This window comes from Triticum urartu, chromosome 6, assembly GCF_003073215.2.
Source record: "Triticum urartu cultivar G1812 chromosome 6, Tu2.1, whole genome shotgun sequence".
Lineage (NCBI taxonomy): Eukaryota > Viridiplantae > Streptophyta > Magnoliopsida > Poales > Poaceae > Triticum > Triticum urartu.
Window position 1 is genome coordinate 174147667 of NC_053027.1, and position 17108 is coordinate 174164774.

At 52.3% G+C, this 17108-nt stretch overlaps 1 protein-coding gene across 1 annotated transcript; it reads right to left on the reverse strand.

Annotated features, from left to right (window-relative positions):
* Nucleotides 1–114: 114 nt before the first annotated feature.
* On the reverse strand, nt 115–12242 carry LOC125512130 (double-stranded RNA-binding protein 4-like). Its single transcript, XM_048677207.1, has 5 exons — nt 12040–12242; nt 9646–9917; nt 8798–9014; nt 982–1283; nt 115–379 (listed from the first exon to the last, which is right to left on the reverse strand). The coding sequence occupies exons 1-4, from the start codon at nt 12131–12133 to the stop codon at nt 1012–1014; spliced, it is 855 nt and encodes a 284-aa protein (XP_048533164.1). The 5' UTR covers nt 12134–12242; the 3' UTR covers nt 115–379; nt 982–1011.
* Nucleotides 12243–17108: the final 4866 nt, after the last annotated feature.

Consider the following 17108-nt stretch of genomic DNA (forward strand, 5'->3'; position numbering starts at 1 on the left):
GGCATGACAGTCTATTCGACTATACGGAGAGGACCGACGTCGTCGCTGGTCCGGTGACGTGACTTGTTTACGGCGATGATGGGTAATATTGCTTGAACCAAACACATCCTCAAGTGATCTGACACGAACACGGGTTGGAAATGGTACGACGAACCACAAGTTACATCACAGAGATCCAGAGTTCCCGACATAGCAAAGCCACTTCGATAGAAACCTGAGTTCCTGATACCAAGCTAAGCTAATCACGGAAACATACGGATAGTGGATGCCTTACTCAACGTCATTCCAACAAGCATCCTAGCGATGGCCCAAAAACATGTCATACACAGCGCCACATAACCAGCAGTCCCTTCACTTCCACCACCATAGACGATGAAACCTGCCGATAAATTAAGCTCAGTTCAGTGTAACACTCTGGAGGAGCACTTCTGCCAAAATATGGGATAGCAAGATTGCTAGAAGAACAGCGAATTACTCGATCCAATTGTACCAGATTTTGTGGCAAAGGGCCCGAGTACATTTAGATAATATTTCAGCTGGTCTTGGACAAGGTAATTGAGCACTTCAAATGAATGAAGTAAACAAAATATTTCCCTAAGTAATTAGCACACTTACTGGCATATACAATAGTATCTTCCCAGCTAGTACGGCAAGCCTTGAAGATGAATTGCAATGTTCCAAATATGTTTAAAGGAGATGGGACCTTGCAGATTTGCAATAGTTACATGACTATAAGAACTTCCATAAATATTAAGTGGTGTTTATTCGTGCATTCCTGGATAAGACATGCCTCATCCACGCCCTAAAGGGTAACATGATGATGGCTAATTAGACACTTTATTAGTTGCTGTAACTCTTAAAGCTCTTTTTAACACTTGAGGGATATCCATGCCACATGGTTTGATGCAGCAAGGATGAAAATTAAGGACGATATCCCACAATGTCATTTTACACATAGTATAAACTGAAAGAAAAAAATACCTCATGTTACGATGGGTGAGAATCTTCTCATCAAACCTTTCTGTGCTTCTTGCGCTTTTCCGAGCCAGATACAGCTTGTGCACATGGATCATCTTCAGGAACGTTGGTCGCTCCTTGATCCGCAGTTAGACCAGCAGCTTCACCAGCAGGCACAAATTTTATAGGAGTAATTGCATTTGTTGGAGCATTGCAGTTTTCCTGGCTTACAACTCCTCTTTCTTTGTTGAACCCAGAAGATGTGATGGCAATGATAAGCTCTTTCTTTGATCTGACAATTTGATGCATACAAGTGTTCTTTGTAGCTGCAACAACATAGTGAATAGTTAGTTCTACTCCTAAAAGCCTGCTACTAATTCCAAATACAATAAATGACTGGGTATGCAATATCATTCTTGTGTTACAAAGTTCATTTGTAAAAGCTGGGCTGGGGGGGGGGGGGGGGGGGGGGGGGGGGGGGGGGGGGGGGGGGGGGGGTAATGGATGAGGAGATGGCTCCCGCGACGGTGTGCTCGGACGACCCGCCCGCGCCTTCGCTGGCCGAGGCCACCTCCGCCGCCGCCCCCCTCGCCGCCGACCCTTGGTCCCGTGCCGGCCCCTGAGCTCTCCCGTCGGAGCCCTTCCCCGCCGCCGCTCCGGTGGTCAGATCTCGCGGACGACGTTTTGGACCCCGAGCCGCCCCGCTCCCTGCCCCGCCGTCCCCACCCCGCTGCCTAGCCCTCGCAGCCGTAGCCGCACCGCCCAGCGTGGCCCCCTGTCCAACCTCCCTCGTGCGAGGCTCCGACTCGGGCTCGCGGAGGTTGCCGCCGCGGTGGCCGGGGTCCAGTGCAAAAGCTCGGGCCTTGGGCACTGTGGGGCTCGCCGGAGCCGGCGCCGCTCGTGGGGCGTCGCCAGACGGTCCAACCTTGGACCTGCCCGTGCCTCGTGGAGGTCCTCCCCGGCCTCCTCCTCCCCATCTCCTCCGGCCACTGGCTCGTTGACTGCCTGCCCCTGCCCGAGCTCCTCGCCCGTGGTCCTCGGCCCTGTTCTCCCCGCCCGCAGCTCCCTGTTCCGGCCATTTATTGCGCGATTTGGGTCTTCCGGCCTTCAGTTCCAGGCCTCGTGGCCGCTCCGTCGCGTCCGGCCGTTCGCGCCATGCTCCCCAGCGGCGGCGGCGGCGCCTGCTCGTCGAGGGGAAACCCTCCGAGTGGGTACCCCGCCCCGCTCCTTGGGCCCTGGCGTCCTGGGCCGTGGCCCGGTGGCCAGCCTGGCCCGTCGCGTCCTAGATCCGGTCCCGGCTGGGGATGCCCTTGTGGGCCGGCCCCCCATTGCTGGGCCGCTTCCTTGCCCTAGGCCCACCCCTTCCGCATCCAACATTTGGCTGCCCTACGGTTTTCCCCTTCGTCCCCAATCCCCTCCAGCCGCCTCCAGCACTCCCTCGACCGAACCCTTGCTCCCGCTCGTGCCTGCGTCCTCTTCCCTCCTCCCTGCTCGCGCCCCTCGGCCATGCCGAGGGATTGGGAGGATGGGGAGGCCAGGCGCAAACGCCGGTTCGACGACCTCCGAGACGCCCCCGCCCCTCCCCGGACGCCCTCCGCCGCGAGCTGCGGGGCCGGGACCGCGATGCCCCCCGCCCGTCCGGCCGGGATGACCGCCGCGAGGCGCTCCGCTCGCCTGGCCGGTCCGATTGGCGCGGCCGGTCACGTTCCCCTCCTCCTCGCCGCCACTCCCCCTCCCCCCGCGTCATCGGGCGCGCTCTCCCTCGCCCCGGCACTAGCGCCCCCCCTATCTATGTCCCGCGGCTCCGGTGAACGCGGCTCCGTCCCGCAAGTACGTCCCCCCTCACGCCACCTCGGCTGCTCCGCCAACTTCGGGGGTTGTGGGTGGGGGGCAGCAACAGCGCGGCCGCCAGGGCCCATCTAAGAAGAAGCGACTTGGCCAGGGGCGTGCCGCGCTGAACCAAGCCGGCCGCGTGAACCCCCCGCCTACGGCTCCTGTGTCCGACGCCACCCGGCCCACCTGCTTCAACTGTGGCACTGTTGGCCACTCTCAGGTTGATTGCTCCAACTCCGCCTGCTGCTACATTTGCAAGGATCCCGGCCACCCCGCCCTGCTCTGCCCTGACAAGCCGGTCCCCGACAAGCTGCGGATGTACGGGGATGGGATTGAGGGGTTGGGGTTCTTCCATATCGAGGTCCCCGATGACTCGCCCCCGCCCCCTTCCCTCCAGGCCGTGGTCACGGTGATTGATGGTGTGGCCTCCCCCGAGATGATCGAGGCGGAGCTCAACCATCTGTACCGACGGCAGTGGGAGTGGGCGGTCACCCCGATCTCCGGTTCCGAGTTCTCTGTGGTCTTCCCCGACGCTCTCAGCCACGGATACGCCACCCGCAGCGACCAGATCACTCTCGCCCTCAACAAGCTTGTCGTCGACATCTCCGAGCCGATTCTCGACCTGAAGGCCGTGGCCGTCCTTGACACGGCTTGGATCCTCATCTCCGGGCTCCCGGACATTGCGAGGTCTGAGCGTACCATCCGTCGCATGTCCCGGATCCTGGGGAAGGTGGTGGTGGTCGATGAGCTTTCCCTCCGCAAGGAGGAGGTTCGGGTCAAGGTCAAATGCCTCGACTCTACCAAGCTTCGTGCCACGGTCCAGGTATTCTTCAATGATCAAGGGTTCGACCTTCGCATCGCCCCCGAGCCGCCCAACCATGTGGGGCGTCCCCGCTTCTCCGACGACGGTCCTCCTGGTGGCCACCCAGGCCCGCAGGACGACTACAATGGACGCCGTCACCCCCGCCCCGACCACTCTGATGATGATGACGGATCGGAGGACAGCCCCTCCCGCTCTCCCTCGACCCTGGGTGGGCGGCAGACCGGGAGATCCCTCGCCGCTCTGCCGGAGGGGCTGCTTCCGGTGCCTCCGTCGCCCCCCCGCCGGGGAGACTGAGCCTAGCGACACATCCAGTGTGGGTCTCGTGGTCATCCCGGCCTCCTCCCCGCGCTCAGCCGGCGCCCTCCTCTGCCCTGCTGCCGACATCGCCGCCTGGGGACCCTCCTGCCTCCCTCTGCGCCTCAAGGTCAGCCCTACCCCTCGCGCTCCTCGACACGCAGGCCGCTTCTCCACCTCCCGGGACGCCCCCGGCCCCTCCGTCCATGGTCTTGCCTTCGCCGCTGCCCGAGGTGGCTACCTTGCTACCCTCCAAGCCGGTGTCGTCGGCCACCACGGCCGCACCGCTGGAGGCAGCTTCCCCGCCGGCCTCGCCCCGGCGTGCCTCCCCTCCCACCCCCCAGGTGCTGGCTGGGTGCGGGCTGGACGCCGCCCTGGCGACTCCGCTGGCCGCTCCGCCTCTCCGGCCTCGCTCCTCGACCTACGCCAGGCGGGGCCGCTCGACGTCGACCCCTGTGACGTCGTCTCGGCGCAGCGCCCGCATCGACGCCTCGCGACCCGCGGGCTCCCCGGCTCTGCCCATCTTCGAGCAGGCTGAGCTCCGCGCCGCGGCGCGCAACCTCGAGCCAGGTACTCCAGTCATTCCTGCCTGTTCTGCTACATGTTTGTTCTCTGCTTTGGAGTCTATCCCTCTCGGGCATCTCGCCAAAGTCGCGGCAGACTCCGATATAGTGTTTAGGGGGGAGGTCGATCCCCCCTTAGTCCAAATCGCGGCAATCCAGGCACGGGAGGTCCTCGATGGGCGGTTGGCCGAAACCCGTGCCCGCTTTGCTACTCCCGCATCGGGGGCGGGCGGCCCTACCCCCCTGCCGTCCGGCCAGGCCGCGCCCGCTCCCCTGGAGATCCGCAGTCGCACCCGGTCTCGCACCGCCGCTCTTCGCGCCCAAAGCGCCTCCCATGTCCTGGGGTCAAGCAGCCCCTGCATGGTGGTTTAATGCGGACCCTTTTTTGGAACATCCGCGGTTTTGGCCAGGATGGCCGACGCCGCCAGCTCATCGAGTACATGCGAGATGAGCGGATCGACATTGTAGCAATTCAAGAAACCATGCGAACTGAGTTCACCTTGTCCGAGCTTGACCGCCTTAGTCCCCACCTGTTTGCCTGGCATTGGCTCCCTTCTAGTGGGATCGCCGGACACTCTGGTGGCATCCTCTTAGGTGTCAAGGATGCCACCTTTGAGGTGGGCAGCATGGACCGGGGGGAGTTCTTTGTCAGCATGGAGCTTTTCGAGAGGGCACTGAACTTCAAATGGGAGATCATCATAGTCTATGGCGCTGCCGACCACCGTCGTTCAGCGACATTTCTTGATGAGCTCAAAAATAAGGTGTCTGCCGCCCGCCTCCCGGTTGTCGTGGGCGGCGACTTCAACCTCCTCCGATTTGCGGAGGATAAAAGCAACGACCGGGTGAACTTCCCGCGGATGCAGGTGTTCAACGACTGCATCGCTGACCTCGGTCTGCGGGAATTAGATAGGATTGGTGCCAGATTCACCTGGACCAATCGCCAGGCCGACCCGACCCGCTCCGTCCTGGACCGCGTCTTGGTCGCGCCTGAGTGGGAGTTGCGGTGTCCCCTTGCCTCCCTTCGTGCCATTACTCGTATTGGCTCGGACCACGTTCCCCTGCTGCTCTCTTCTCAGGACGAACGCCCTCCCGTCGCCCCCAGGTTCCGCTTCGAGACGTTCTGGCTCAACCAGAACGGCTTCTCGGAGGCTGTCTGTGCCCGTTGGCTGGAGGCCCGCAGCTCTCCCCACCGGTCCATCTCTGCGGTGGATGATTGGCATTTCTGCGCCAAGCGTTCTCGCCAATTCATGAAGGGCTGGGGTGCCAACTTAGGGCGGGATCTCCGGGACCGCAAGCAGGCTCTCCTCACCTCTATCCAGGCGCTTGACCTCCAGGCTGACTCGATCGGTCTATCCGCTGATGAGTGGATGCAGCGGTACGACCTCGAGGACCAGCTCACGGTCATCTATACGGACGAGGAGGCCTACTGGCGTCTCAGGGGAACCCAAAAGTGGGTTCTCAAGGGGGATGCTAACACCGCATACTTCCAGGCCATCGCCAATGGTCGTCGTCGCCGCAATACCATCCCACTTTTGTGGGATGGCGAGACCCTCCTGCAGCGCCCGGCCAAGCTTCGCGGCCATGTTGACGGCTTTTATAAAGCCCTTTTTACGCCCCCTCCCTCCCCCGCATGGGGGCTTGGCTCTTGCTCCCACCTTCTGGGTGGGCGCCCAATGTGTGTCGGACGCGGAGAATGCGGCCCTCACAACTCCGTTCTCGAAGGAGGAAGTTTGGCTTGCGATTAAAGGCATGAACTCAGCATCCGCCCCGGGGCCTGATGGCTTGCCAGTTAAGTTCTTTCAGACCTTCTGGCACACTATCAAGCCGGAGGTCATGGCCCTCTTTGAGGAATTCTATGTGGGCACCATTGACCTCCACCGCCTTAATTACGGGGTTATTACCTTGATCCCCAAGGTCCCGGGCGCCGCCGACATTCGCCAGTTCCGCCCCATTACGGTGATCAATGTGATCTTCCGCATCCTTGCAAAGGGGTACGCCAATAGGGTGGCCCCTTTGGCTGACCGCATCACTCACCCGAACCAATCCGCCTTCATTCAAGGTCGCTATATCCTTGATGGAGTCTTGGTCCTCCACGAAGTCCTTCACGAGGTCAAATCCAAGAACCTCAAAGCAATGTTCCTGAAGATTGACTTCCATAAGGCATACGACACGGTTAGCTGGCCCTTCCTTCGGGAAGTATTGCTTCGAAAAGGCTTCGATGATCGTTGGGTCTGCCGGGTCATGCAGTTGGTGTCATCCGGCCACACTGGGGTGAACATTAATGGAGAGATCGGCCCATACTTCCCCACCTTTTGTGGGGTTAGACAGGGTGACCCCTTCTCTCCATTCCTATTCAACATGGTGGTTGATGCCCTGGCTTCTATCCTAGATAAAGCCAAGGCCACCGGCCACATCCGCGGCATCACCCCGCACCTGGTGGAGGGAGGAGGTGTCTCCCTCCTCCAATATGCCGATGACACCATCATTATGTTGCAGGGCTCAGAGGCTGAGATCGCGAACATCAAATTTCTCCTGCTCCGCTTCCAACATTTGTCGGGCCTCAAAATTAACTTCGCTAAAAGCGAGGTGATGGTCTTGGGCTACTCCCCCTCTGAGCGCCAGAGTATTGCTAACCGCTTGAACTGTCGGCTGGGGACCTTCCCCACTTCTTATTTGGGGATCCCCATTAGTGACTCGCGCCTTACTGTGGCCGACCTCTGTCCCTCGGTCCACAAGCTGCAACACCGCATTGAGCCGTGGCAGGGCAGGTGGCTCTCTAAGGCTGCCCGCACGATCCTCATCAACTCGTCCCTCTCCAGTCTTCTCCTATTCATCATGAGCTTCTACAGCCTCCCCGAAACGCTCCACCACGAGATTGGCTCGGTCCAAGCTAGGTTCTTCTGGGCTGGCGAGGGTGGTAAGCAGAAATACCACATGGTCCGCTGGCCGGACATCTGCAAGCCCCGTGAACAGGGCGGTCTCGGCATCATGTCCTCCAAACGCATGAACCTGGCCCTCCTCACTCGCTGGCTGTGGCGCATTGCAAACGGCGATGGTGGCTTGTGGTTGCAAATCATCCGCCGCAAGTACCTGCGCAACCAGCCCCTCGCTTTCTGCGTTAGGACGGGTGGTTCTCAGTTTTGGCAGTCTGTTGTTCAGCTCCTCCCGGTCCTTCGCATTGGGACATCCATCGCGGTTGGCACTGGTTCGGCCACGCTATTTTGGTTCGACCGCTGGGCCGGTGATCTCCCTTTCGCGGCCCGGCTCCCTGACCTCTTCTCCATAGCGGTCGAACCTAGGATCTCCGTCGAGTCCGCCCTTATTGACTTAGGGCGTCTCGCGTTCCGGCGGCCATTTGGGCCGCCAGAGGTTGCCGCTTGGCATGAGCTCCTTGACTCGGTGGCCCTCCATGAGCCTGACTTATCGCAGCACCTCGACGACCGCCTATCTTGGCGTCTCGAGCCCTCTGGCCGCTTTTCCACGAAGTATCTCTACTGCGCCATCGCGCACTCTCCCGGACCAAGCGTCCTTGACTCTATATGGTCTATTCGCGTCCCCCTCAAGATTAGAATCTTCATGTGGCAATGGATCCGTGGCCGGCTTCCCTCGGGCGTGGAGGTCCTGAAGCGCCAGGGTCCCGATGATGGTACCTGCCCCCTATGTGGGACGGCGGAAACCTCGAATCACATCTTCTCGTGCGTGTCCGCCCAGTTTCTTTGGGGCTGCCTCCGAGAGGTCATCGGTGGCAACTGGTGTCACACTAATTTCCCTGATCTCCTCTCTGAGGTTCAGTCCTCCCCCTTGTCCAGCCGCCACATTAGGTGGTTGCTCATTGGGGTGCTCGCCTGGACGCTGTGGACCGTTCGAAATAAGCTTGTCATTCAACGGGTCCCCCTTCGACGTGCTACTGACGCTGTGTTCAAATTGTGTGGCTTCTTGCAGCTTTGGCGGCCGCTTAGCCGTCACCAGGATCGCGACGCCATCACCTCCATCATCGCCGACCTTCGCTCGATGGCTCTCCGCTTTGCTCCGCCGCTCCCCCCACCACCCCCCGAGCCGGATTAGATCCTTCGTGCTGTATCGAACGCTGCGGTTGTACCGCCCCCTTTGTTTATTTTCAAGGCTTGTTGAGTTGTGCCCTCAGCAGAACCCCTTGTACTTCGTGTTGTGTTTCTTTGTGTGTGTGGGTGAACCTTGTTGTACTGTATGGCTCTGGTGGTTTGCTTTATCTATAAAGCGGGGCGAAAGCCTTTTTCAGTAAATACAATAAATACAAAAAAGGTTTTGGAGCTTTTTTCCTAATCATGAACAATGAAATATAAGTTACCTAAAATAGATTTGACTGCAACACGAGCAGCCTTCTGCTCTGCGTCCTTCTTACATGTTGCAGCTTCACCAGTATAAGTGTTCCCAGCAAACAACACAGATGAAACAAACAGAGTCATGGGTGATACCCCTTCTGGATGATCTGCGGAGTAAGTGGGCTGATCAACTTTTGTCTTAACAGCAAATTCATGGAGAATTGATTTGCAGAACACCACGCCCTGAATAGAATAAAAGAGAACATCTATGTTAGACTGAAATCAATTCCTTCATTTCAGGCATGATTATTAAAATGCTAGCATGAAAGGATGCTACTACGCACATCCACATGTAATAATAAAATGGTAAGATTAGCTGATTCATCATTCAATAACATCTGAAACATAAAGAACACAAAGGAGATTATCTGTTCTTGGGACATATCAATTAGCAGTTATGTTTAACACAAACATGAGTTACAAAACCCGGAAAATCTGAAGATGACAAAAAGTGCTATTATGTTACAAGAGTACAGTATATGGAAAAGATGAACCAGAAGAATGCATTTGCAGTGATCAGGAAAACTTTGAATTCTGCAGTGATAAATGTCATCACTTCCAATACCCTGAAATCACGGGTTCTTGTGGCAATATCATTTATACCTATGACTAGAAAATATAAGACAAGTAGGCAAAAGAGGGAAAAATGATAAACACACCAAATTGTGTGGCGCCGTCTATTGTACGGCAAATTAAAAAAGGAGAATGATGAGGAGACATGAATTAGGATGTGATATAGCACAATTCACAGGACAAATTTAAACATGAAATTGATGGATGGTAAACACGAAAAGGACTGTACCAAAAAAAATACCTGATCAATCAGCCCAAGCGCGTCTGTATGATCATCATCATTTACTGTCTTTGTCACCAGGATTTCATAGGCCACTCTGGCAGCATCCTGCTCTGCATCCTTGCGGCGGCTATGATTGCGAGCTGATTGAAACCGCTCGCCACCCACCTCAACGGTGCTTCTGAACTCAAGTCGATGATGGTCACGTTTTGACTCAGTATTATAAGCTGGCAACTTCTGATCATTCCTTTGAGTCCACTCTTGCAAATGGTTTTTATAATTCGTACATTTGTCTGCATAACAAAGCACACAAATAAGTACAATAGAGCATCCATTAATTGTTATCATTCTATCACAAGATCCTCGACTCGAGAATATTTTGCCAGGAAAGATATACAAACAGACCAGATCTAGTATAACTAAGTCGTTGATCCCCACTAACATATCCACCTCAACATGCCACTATGCCACCTCAACTAGCAACTACGCATGGGAAAAGGCCCACCTCAACGTGCAACCATGCATGAAAAAAGTCTTAAATGTTTTAATTACACTATGCTAAACTTATATTAAAAAAAAAATTATAATTATACAATAATCATATGTATTTTCAGTTTTAGTTCTTATATTCTTAATCCAAATATTCATGTTCATATAATCAATCTCATTGAAGTATATTGCAAGCAATTCCCGCAGCAACATACGGGGTATCCTCTAGCAACTGAAATGCTTGATCTTATACAATACAAATACTTGTTTATTCATCTTACAAAGAGAAGCAGATGCGACAATATTACAGTGTTGACTCCAAGAACTTGAAACAAACACCATTTGGGCTAGAAAATGTTAAGAAGACAACAAACAGAATTTGGTTCTGCATGCAAATGGTAACAGGCTAACGACCCGAGACTCACATGCAGGAGCCCTCCATGCAATGTAGTGATGGACCAATAATCATTTGCCAGCTGTACCCTGGCCAGTTCATTCTGGCACGCTTAACACACGATGAGCTAGGTTAAATAGCCTCATGTCGTAGTTGTACTAACATAATACTTGTGATACCAGGTTAAAGATTACAATGTAGTTTTGATAGCTGCAATAACCAGGTGCTACAGAGAGCGGGGCAACATATAATACGGAAAGGGAAAGGGAAACAACAACCCTGGTAGTCAGAAAATAAACATTTCTCTACAAAAACCAAAGGAGTACACTTATTGCACTTTTGTAAATTAAAATGAAACAATTTGGACAAAATAGAAATGAAACAATTAAACTGATTAATAAGTCGCAAGCAAATCCCCAACCATATTCTCTATGGGTGCGTTTGGTTGGGGGACAAAATGGAATGGTTCCATCACTATGTTTGGTATGAATTGATATAAATAATGGAACAGTTCTAGAGTTTGTTGGTTGAAGGAATATTATGGAATGGAATGGTTCCATCTCAGTGTTTGTTGGAGAGATGGGATAAAATGGATATGGTTAAAATCACCTCTTACCTCTAGCATATGCATGTATATATTTCACAATAATAACTCATTTGCATTCCAACAATATGTTACTCGAAAATTGAACGCCATTTAATTTGTATTTCTAGTACTCCAACAGTGTAAACAAGATAAATCCAACAGTTCCTGTCAGCATTGTAGTAGCTCTAGCGTCGCTTCCGCTGCCGGCCTCTGCGCGCACTTTTTCTGCTGCTTAGGAGATATGCATCACCGTGGCTGCCGCCTGCCGCCTGAGAGATGTGAGCCGCCTGCACCGCTCGCTCTTTGGCCTCTGCCTAGGAGATGCACGCTGCAGCTGGCTACAGGCCCATGTTCACGATAGTTTGCATCGGTGACCAGATCATTAGGAGGCACTCACGTGAGGTCCCCTGACTAGTGGAAGCAGATCGGGATCAGTTGGTTCCATCGATTTTGAGTCATCACTTCGTTCCCCATATACGTGGAATATTCGATCAGGCGAAGCACATGGTTAAGTTCCACTTTGCAGGATTCTATTAACCAAACACTGGAATGAGGTTAGGCTCTAGAACGCTTCCACTACATTCTAGAGTGCTTCATTACCTCAACCATATCAATCTCGAAAAAGAAAAAATACATCAACCATATACACACCCTACAAGAATAGCAGGCAAAGAGCAAATATCTCCACACAATATTCCTCCATTGATATAGGCCCTGAGGAGTCCACCTAGATTGTGTGATTTACACACGAACCATAATCCTAGGGCTGTCCGTGCTCCAGGCATACGAATTTTCGACCAATCGGAGGATAACGCATGACTAATCGACGAACACAACTTAGCAAATCTTAGTCCGCGAGAGACGGCCAAAGAACCTAACATCGGAGAGCAAAACCAAGGAGTGCGGAAGAAACAAGGAGGGGGGCAAGGGGGAGGGGGAGCCTCACCTGGAACGGGATGCGGTTGCGCGGACGGGGCCGCGGGCGCCGCGGCTGGAATAGCGCCTGGCACCGGGGCGGCGGCGGCGGCCGTGGTGGCCATGCCGGTCTCGGACGGACTGGAGTCGCACTGATGTGGAGATGGAGGAAATCCAAGGGTTTACGGACCTCGGCTGTGAACTACGGACCTGCCTTGCTCGCTAATTCTGGGGGTGTATATGGTGGATGTATTTTTGTAGGGTGTGATTAGAAAAAGGAACTGGCCAAAGGATTTCTATTTTTTTTTTCGTATTGCTGGTTTACAGCGAGCTGATGGCTCGGTGTGTGCAAACGCAGATGAGGATAAAGATGAGTTTCAGAATTTCTATCAACAGCTATATGAGTCCCAAGGGGCATAAGACTGTAGCGTGTTGTTATCACATGTCCCGAGCAGGGTAACACCGGCCATGGGCGAGTTTCTGGATAGACCGTATGAAGCTGTTGAGATACGCACAGCATTATTTCAGATGTCTCCGTCTAAGGCACCGGGTGTCGACGGCTTCACAGCGGGTTTTTTCTGGCGGCATTGGGACTTGCTCCACGATGATGTAACACAAGCCGTCCTTGGATTTCTAAATAGGGGAGATCTTCCAACAGGTCTAAATGATACCTCTGTCACTTTGATACCTAAGGTACGACACCCCCAGTCCATCTCTCAATATCGACCCATCGCTCTCTGCCCCGTGCTTTATAAGATAGCAGCTAAGGTTATTACTAACCGTTTGCGGAGTTTGATGGATGAGCTGATTAGTGATGAACAGAGCGCTTTTGTCCCCGGCCGCCTAATAACGGACAATATATTGGTTGCTTATGAGAGTATTCATACAATGAAGCGGAGGAAGAGGGGGAAGAATTATATGTGCACTGTTAAACTAGACATGATGAAAGCCTACGATCGAGTGGAATGGCATTATCTGGAATCCATTCTACTGAAATTGGGCTTTAACGTCGTTTTTGTTCGACTGATAATGAAGTGTGTCACCTCGGTACGCTTCACAGTTCGAGTCAATGGAGAACTCCTACCATACTTCACCCCTTCACGGGGCCTGAGGCAGGGGTGCCCCGTGTCACCGTTTTTGTTTCTTCTTTGTGCAGAAGGACTGTCCTTGTTGCTCAACTCGTATGGTGGATACATTGATAGGGGCATTCGTGTGAGCTTCAGATCACCATGGGTTAATCACTTACTATTTGCTGACGATTGCCTGATTTTCATGAAAGCGGACAGTCAAAGTGCATCAAGGCTCAATGACATTCTTCACATCTATGGGGAGGCATTGGGACAGAGCGTAAACCATGGAGAGAGTTCAGTATTTTTCAGTCCTAATACTCCCCATCAGCTCCGTGAGGCAGTTAAGTTTTTGATGGGTGTTACTGTCGAGGCTTTTGGCGAGCGCTATCTTGGCCTACCCACAGCAATAGGCAGGATCACCAGTGGCACTTTCGTTTATATGGCTGAAAGGGCGCGCGCGCACATGCAGGGGTGGTCGGAGCGACTACTAGCTTGTGCTGCGAGAGAAGCGCTCCTAAAATCCGTGATCCAAGCAATTCCTACCTTCAGCATGTCGTGTTTTCTCCTGACCAAGAAAGTATGTAAGACTCTGACATCAGGTATGGCGAAGTTCTTTTGGAGCAGTTCTATTGATCGGCAGTCTATGCATTGGATATCATGGGATAAACTAGCTACACCGAAATGCAAAGGTGGAATGGGCTTTCGTGATCTCCGCCTGTTTAACCTAGCTCTTTTGGGGAAGCACGGATGGCGCTTTATGACTAACTCCAACACTCTATGTGCTCGGGTTTTGAAGGGTCGTTTGAAAGTGCGTTATATCGACTAGAGGGGGGGTGAATAGGCGATTTTTATGAAAGTCTTCAAAACGTGAGAGTTATGAAGACAAACAGTGAAGATTATGCCTATTACTATGCAGCGGAAGTTAGATTACACTAGGCCAGCCATGGTCATGTATTCAATAGAGTGAAAGCGCAATGACAAACAGCTTCAGTGCAATAAGGATCAGGTAGGAAGAAGTTATGAAGCCGAACAGATCATACATTCATGTTGTGAAGACAAAAGATAAAGCAAGCATGCAATGGCTTCACAATGAATAACTGTAAGTGAAAGGAAGTGAAGATGAAACCAGTGACACGTTGAAGACAATGATTTGTTGGACCAGTTCCAGTTGCTGTGACAACTGTACGTCTGGGTTGGAGCGGCTAGGTATTTAAACCAAAGGACACACAGTCCCGGACACCCAGTCAAGGACACTTAGTCCAAGACACCCAGTCCTCACCGTTTTCTCCTTGAGCTAAGGTCACACAGACCTCGCCAATCACTCAGGTAAGTCTTCAAGGTAGACTCCCAAACCTTCACAGACTTCGTTCACTGGCAATCCACAATTTCTCTTGGATGCTCAGAACGCGACGCCTAACCGTCTGGAGGATGCACAGTCCTCAAGTGTAATAAGTCTTCAAATCACACAGACACGAAGACTTAAGTGATGCCCAATTTACTCTGGCTCTGGGTGGTTAGGGCTTTTCTTCTCGCTAGGAATTTTCTTTCAAAGGCTTCGAGGTGGGTTGCTCTCAAACGACAAAAGCCGTGCACTGAAATCTGAGCAGCCAACCGTTTATGGTTGTGGGGGGTGGACTATTGATAGCCACTTGGCAACCCGACCTGATCTGTCCGAAATGACCCTGGGTCACTAAGGAACTGACACGTGTACCAACGGTCGAATTTTGAACTCACACGGCAACTTTACTTGGGCTACAAGTAAAGCTGACTTGTCTGACTCTGGACAAGATTTTCTCTCAAAGTCTTCGCTCGAAGACATAGGATTTGAATTAGGCATCACTTCAGTCATTCTGACTGGTTCTCTTGGACCCCACTTAACAGTACGGTGGTTCCTATGACACAACATGAAAGAAATAAAACTACGAAGGATCTAAGTCTTCGAGTTCCATAAGCTTCATAGGGAGTCTTCTCATGTCATTGTCTTCAATATGAATATCTTCATAAACCACCATTGTCTTCAATGTCTTCGTACATTTTTAGGGGTCATCTCTGGTAATGAAACCGAATCAATGAGGGACTTCTACCTGTGTTTTCCTGCAATTCTCACAAACACGTTAGTCCCTCAACTAGGTTTGTCGTCAATACTCTAAAACCAACTAGGGGTGGCACTAGATGCACTTACAATCTCCCCCTTTTTGGTGATTGATGACAAACTAGTTGAAGTTTTCAACGGGGAACATAATTTGTGAAATAGTAAAGGAATTTGTCTTCATAAGTTGCAAGGGCTCCCCCTGAAGATGTGCATATAAGTAATTTGCCTTTTGAATGCAAATGCACATGGCAGGTTGTACTTGTGGAGATCCACTTCAACTTATGATGACAATCCACTATGCATGTGAAAGTATATGAAGATAATGACATGCATAATGGAAAATGGACGTCTGCAGTAAGAGATGAGTGCGGAATTTATCGTCGCACATGCGGAATTTATCTTCGCATAACAGAGTGACAAGCAGGTAGCAGACGGCCATCAAGGCTAAGTGTTACAACTCAAAGAAGCAAATGTAGCAAAAACAGAAGTTGTAAGCACGAAGCAAAATGTAGCAAAATATAGAGGCACCCGCCCAAAGTGACCCGCTTGAAGACTATAAACACCATGCTTCTCCCCCTTTTGTCAGTGATGACCAAAAAGGTTTGAAGACATAGAGTTTCCTACGCGTTCCCAGGCGCAGCAGGGTCGGTGGAGTTGTTTGGTGGCGGTGCAGATGAGCTTGGTGCAGATTCGACGTGTGTTGAAGCAGGTGGAGATGATGTCGCGTCGTCATCTTCTTCAATAATCCGGGCAGACACGGTGGTAGCAGAAGAAGAGAATTCTGACTCTTCAAGTGATGGTGTGCTTCGCATCACAGCTCTTCTTGGAGGCGTGGAGTCAAATTGGAATCTCTCTCTGAAGCCATCTTCTTGCAGTTCAGCTTCATTGCTCATCATGGTGAGGCCTTTCCAAGTGCGGTGACAGGTCTCGTGTGCGACAAACGCATTCTTGGTTGCCAGATTTCTGATGCGATTGACGTCTTGCATGATGCTTCTCATCTGCCGTTTGAGCCAGTCGTGATGCCTATCTTGCTTTTGGTGAAGAGCCACAAGAAGCTCTCGGTCATTGAGTGCTCGAGCGCGCTTCTTGGGTCTCTTGGCAGCTGTGCTGTCAGTGGCTTCAGTTGATGCAGGGACACGTGTGGTGCCAGCCATTGGATACACTCGGGAGAGAGCTTCAATACCTTCAATATTTTGAGTGAAGCTCTGGTGTTCTACATTTTGAAGACTAAATGGTTGCTTGCCAGGCTCTGGATATATTGCTTCAGCAGATGTGTCCACATCTGGCAAAAATATCCTATGGTTGCGGGCTGAGGGTTGATAGGAGATTGCAGAGTGAAGCTTGATCAGCCTCATAACCCAAGGAGCATAGAACTTTAATCCAAACAGTTCTGAGGCAGACGCTGCAAAGTGACGGATGAAGAGATCCTGTGCATTGAAGCATTTGCCATGTAGAATGCAGAAGATGAGAGTCTTCATTGCACCATCAATTGTCGCATATCGAGAGTGTCCCTTTACAGGCCATAGAGTCCGCCTTATGATATGATATATTGTTCTGGGCAGGTACTCTAAGTCTTCAACGAAGAACCTAGTTGGATAGGGTGCATTAGGAGGCAGTGGCTTCATCATTGAGAGCGTCTGACTCATATCTGGCTCAGGATGCTGAAATATGCTCGCAGTTGCTTCAGCATGGAGTTGGCACCCTTCTTCAAAGAATTCGCCAGGAGTGGGAAGGCCGGTAAGCTCAATTAGGTCGAAAGCATTGGCTTCATGATGGATATTGCCTGTCATCCACTCCAGAATCCATGTCTTCGGATCTCTGTTATAGCCTTTGATATGCAAAGTGGCATAGAACTGGAGCAGAAGCTCTTCGTTCCAGTGCTCTTCATCAGTGATAAATGGCAGCAAACCCACTTGCTTGAAGCAATCCAGTGCTTCT